The 4,332-nt window shown below is 41.3% G+C and overlaps 1 protein-coding gene across 1 annotated transcript; it reads right to left on the bottom strand.

Annotated features, from left to right (window-relative positions):
• Positions 1–1,346: 1,346 nt before the first annotated feature.
• LOC149204900 (uncharacterized) lies at positions 1,347–3,636 on the bottom strand. The gene is made up of 3 exons (XM_089397240.1): positions 3,107–3,636; positions 2,048–2,767; positions 1,347–1,470 (listed from the first exon to the last, which is right to left on the bottom strand). Exons 1-3 carry the CDS (start codon positions 3,634–3,636, stop codon positions 1,347–1,349), a joined length of 1,374 nt encoding a protein of 457 aa, XP_089253366.1.
• Positions 3,637–4,332: the final 696 nt, after the last annotated feature.

The following is a 4,332-nucleotide window of genomic DNA, read 5'->3' as shown; positions in this document are numbered from 1 at the left end:
AATACCACATTTTACTGTCGCAAAATATTACTATAGAGACTCGAACCCAACTGCGATCCAAGTATTATGGCTCGTCCATCACCACGCTGACCAACGCACATTTCACGCAGTTGTCTATAATGAGACTTTTTGGAAGCCTTTCCGGTGGGTTTTTCCGGTCAAAATCCGGCAGCAATTTATTGGAATCCCAAGTTTGATAGCTAGTTTCCGCACAATCAAGGCGTCCCAGGGTTTTTAAGGGTGCTGAATCCAAATATGCAGTTAAAAAACCATTTTAACTGCAACAAATCAATATTTAACTTCAATTTCTTCCGCCGGATTTCGTCACCGGAATCTCCAAAAAATCACATTATAGACAACTCCACATTTCACGACGCCCACTAACAGAGATGTTCTCGATCCTAAAAAAACGCACTACATCAGCGGACTCTTGGCTGTGCTCAAGAACCCAAAACCTGAAATGAATAGCTGCGCTAATCAACCTTCTACCAGGGATCTACTATTATTTTCGTAAGCCTCTGCAATTCGCAGGCTTCAAGACTGGTTGATTTATTCGCCTCGGCCTCTGCGCCTGCCTGCTTTTTATCATTAAAAGCAGTATACGACAAAGATAGTGGCGGAGGAAAGTTCAGGTCATGTACAGGATGCTCTTTCGAATTCTCCCACTTCCGCTCCAGGAAAATGAACAAATCTACATCGGGCAATTTGATGTCTAGATACCTGATCACTGTTGTTGTACATTCGCCCCAATTCACCGACATCACAATTAATTACCACCGCAACCTCCACTATTGTCAGAGGAAGATAACTTTGTGGCAGAGTCACATAGATACATGCACCAATTAAAATATCGAGTCATCTCCCTGCATCCCACTTTCCTTCTGTTGTTTTGTCCACCATAAATTTCACGGAGTAGTCTACGGAGGCAGTAGAATGGCCCCTTTTCCGGCACCGGCCGGAAAATCGTCCGGCTCCGGCTGCCGGAAATCTCTCCCTCTTCCGCCACCATCTCTCCGCCCGTTCTCCGCCACCCTCCCGGTCCGCCCTGACATTCCCTGACATTCCTGACCGATCGCCGATCGCCTGACATCCCTGACCGATCGGGGAGTAATTCCTGCAAAGGTAATGCGCTGGCCGATCGGGGAGTAATTCATTCATGCGCGATCTTTCCCTCCATTCGAATTCAACACCCGCGCCCATTCAAGCGCTCTGGTTTCGCTGTGCTCCCCTACCCTTACTCTGGAGCCATTCTACTGCCGCCATTGTGGTTTCGCTGTGCTCTGATCCTCTGCGAACTCCTTCCGCACTGCAGCTCAGAGGCCACGTACTCCTCGTAGGTAACTAACTCATATACTACCTTCAGCTACCTCAGATATACCTTGTACATCCTTCAGACCAGAACCAGAGTGTGTTGCCAACGCTTTCTGTTCTGAAGATCTAGGACTGGAGGAAGACCCCTTCATAGATGAATTAGGCGTTGGCTTTCTCTATTGGCTTGATTTACTGCTTTTGTGAAGCCCATATCATCATAATCCCTTTAAGACTCTTTTCTGTGGTTCGATTTTTCTCCCGCAGAATTTCTTTCCAAAATCCTATTGCTTGTACCAGAATTGAAATTTTTCAGGGATTGAATTACAAACCGTGGATTTAGCCGCAGCGTCACATTATTTATTTTCCTGGACGCATCAGAGCATTTGAGAAGAAAACCAAACCAATGATTCGGGTTTTCGAATCCTGGTTAAAAAATGAATATTAAAACCATTACAATCCTTCTGTTATTCTTACTTTTTATTTATAAAAAAATATGTTTAGTGGTTACAGATAATACAGAGGAGCTTCAGCTGATCGTTCTTAATTCTAATTACAAACACTCACGCGAGATTATTAATTTATGCACAAGAAAATCAGGAATGCAAGGCAATGGATGAGATTATTCCTTTTGAAATGGCTGCTCCACCATAACACCTCTGCAAAACGCTCACCAATCTTTATTTATTCTTATTTCTCTGCATTATTTCCTTCTGTCTTTCACCCCTTCATAGATGAACCAGAACCCAATGCAGATGACGCTGGCTCAATGGCTAGAGTAGAGCTAGAGGATGATGCCTGATGACCTAAAAAAGCGTTAGACACTGCCCTTGAATTCTCTAAAGCTGGCTTAGAGCTGGAGGATACCTGAAGAGGCTCTGTATGTTTCCTTTCCTCCAACTTATGCACAAATTGACATAAGTGAGATATACCTTGGTTTGTAACATTCTGCTTCCCTTCTATCCGACCAATTCGGAACTCCAAGCCTTGGACATCGCGTTGAACAGATTCGACATCAAAGCCAATATGTTTTAAGTCTCCATGAATCTCATAAACCTCATTTTTAGTGACAGCATTCAACTCTGCACATTGATCCAAACCATTATCAACACGATCAATTCTTGAAGATAGGTGTCGTTTTGCTGCCGTGATAGATGTCGAAACTTGTTCAAGTTGTTTGCCAACACTTGTACATGCCTCTGATAGGCTACGTCTTGTAGCAAACATCATATCGGAAAGCTTCCACCCCTTCCACCAAATATATCCATAACCTGCAACTCCAATCACAATAACAGGCACAACATATGTTGTTGCACCTGACTGAGAATTCTCTGTGACAACTGTGATTGACCTTGACAATACTAACATTTTTAGCTCCTGTCTTAGGCTGTTGACCTGTGCCATCAAAGAATTATCATTTGACACTTCCTTCGACTGTGATTCATCCTCCTTTGAACAACTATTAGAATGAACATTGTACTTACAATTAGTCTGACATACTATAGAAATATCCTTTAAAAACCACAGTAATTCCTCTTTTCTCAGATATATGTCAAATTTGTGGGAAAATTCAGCAAACCAAATACAAGAAAACTACCCTGCCAGATGTTCTTCTCACTCAGTAATTATTAGTATTTGTATAAATGTATGAAGCACCGAGATGAAATTGCTCATTATTGAATTTCCTGTGAAAACCTACAGAACTTCCAGAAATCAGTCTTTTGGTAATCACATGTACATCTGCTCCTCTTGTTACCATGTTTGAAGCTACATATTAAAATTCCAAATGTCATGTGACCAGGTCAATTTCACAAGAACAACAAATATACTTTCAGCACTCTTTGCATCGCGGAATAGCAATCCTCCATCAAGATCAAAGTCTTCATGAAAAGATGATGTGTGAATAGATTGCAGAGCAACTGTTTGTACCATCAAATTTTCTGCTGAATCCCCATACATGGCCTTTAAAATTGGGATTCCCATGACTAGAGTATTAGGCAATGTAGATAATGAGAAGAGTGTGATGACCCAATCCAAGCTTCCTCTATGTGACCACTTAGCCCACAAGCCCAGAACCAAAAGTGCCATGGCTTTAGATACCACATCAGCAGCAATGAAAGTAAAATTCAACTTGTAAGGGTTGATCCTGGATATAAACTCAAATGACAGTAGAGGGACAGCAAATACAGCCACAAACTTATTGATCCCTGCACATTGCTCGGGACTGAATACCTTCCACCATTTTACAGATCCATAAGCAAAGAACATTGTCACATACAGTGGAACAACAACACTGATTACAGTGTATAAATCCTTCCAAGTTATCATCCTTGCCACAGAAGGACTTGGATTTTGATGTGAGTATTTTGGTAGATTGTCCTGATTTCAATTCCACTTGATATTATGTAGCCTCACATTGATTTCACTTCTAGCCATTCTGCTATTGAATACAAACACTGCATAATGCCATCCCAGCAATTGGGTTCAAGTCTCTCCGAGAATCAATGAAGGGAATAGCCACCTAGATCAAGAATCTGACAAAAGGACCACATTACTATTACAACCGTGGTCATCTAAAAATGAAAAGATGATGTGTGAATATAAATCTATAGGCATCTGTAAGGTCTGAATCCTATAGTTTGGAAAGCTGCACCAAATGCTTCTGACGGGTTGGGTTCAAACTCAAACCACCAGATTTAGCCATTGAGCCATAAGAGGCCTATAGGCACACTAGCTATCAGAAGAATCAGTATGGTCCTTTGCAGAGAAAGGGCTATGAGATTCCAATTCTTAGAACCAAATGCTTGGCTACAAATAGGATCCATTCCTGATGCCAATCCAAACAGAATTTATTGAAAAGAAGATTGTAGTGACTATAAATTGGGCTCAATCTCAAAATTTCAACTAGTTTTCCGCTAGAAAATGAGCTCAAATCACGGAAGTTATTCCAAGATTTTTAAAATTTAATTCATGGAATATTTTCAGAGTCCTCTGCAAAAGGATATAAGGTCAAGAAACACGAAT

This window comes from Pinus tabuliformis, chromosome 1_2 (genome assembly GCF_031772625.1).
Source record: "Pinus tabuliformis cultivar Carrire ecotype Pingquan chromosome 1_2, CPIR1, whole genome shotgun sequence".
In the NCBI taxonomy this organism is placed as follows: Eukaryota; Viridiplantae; Streptophyta; class Pinopsida; order Pinales; family Pinaceae; genus Pinus; species Pinus tabuliformis.
This window is presented reverse-complemented; position numbering and strand designations above follow the sequence as displayed.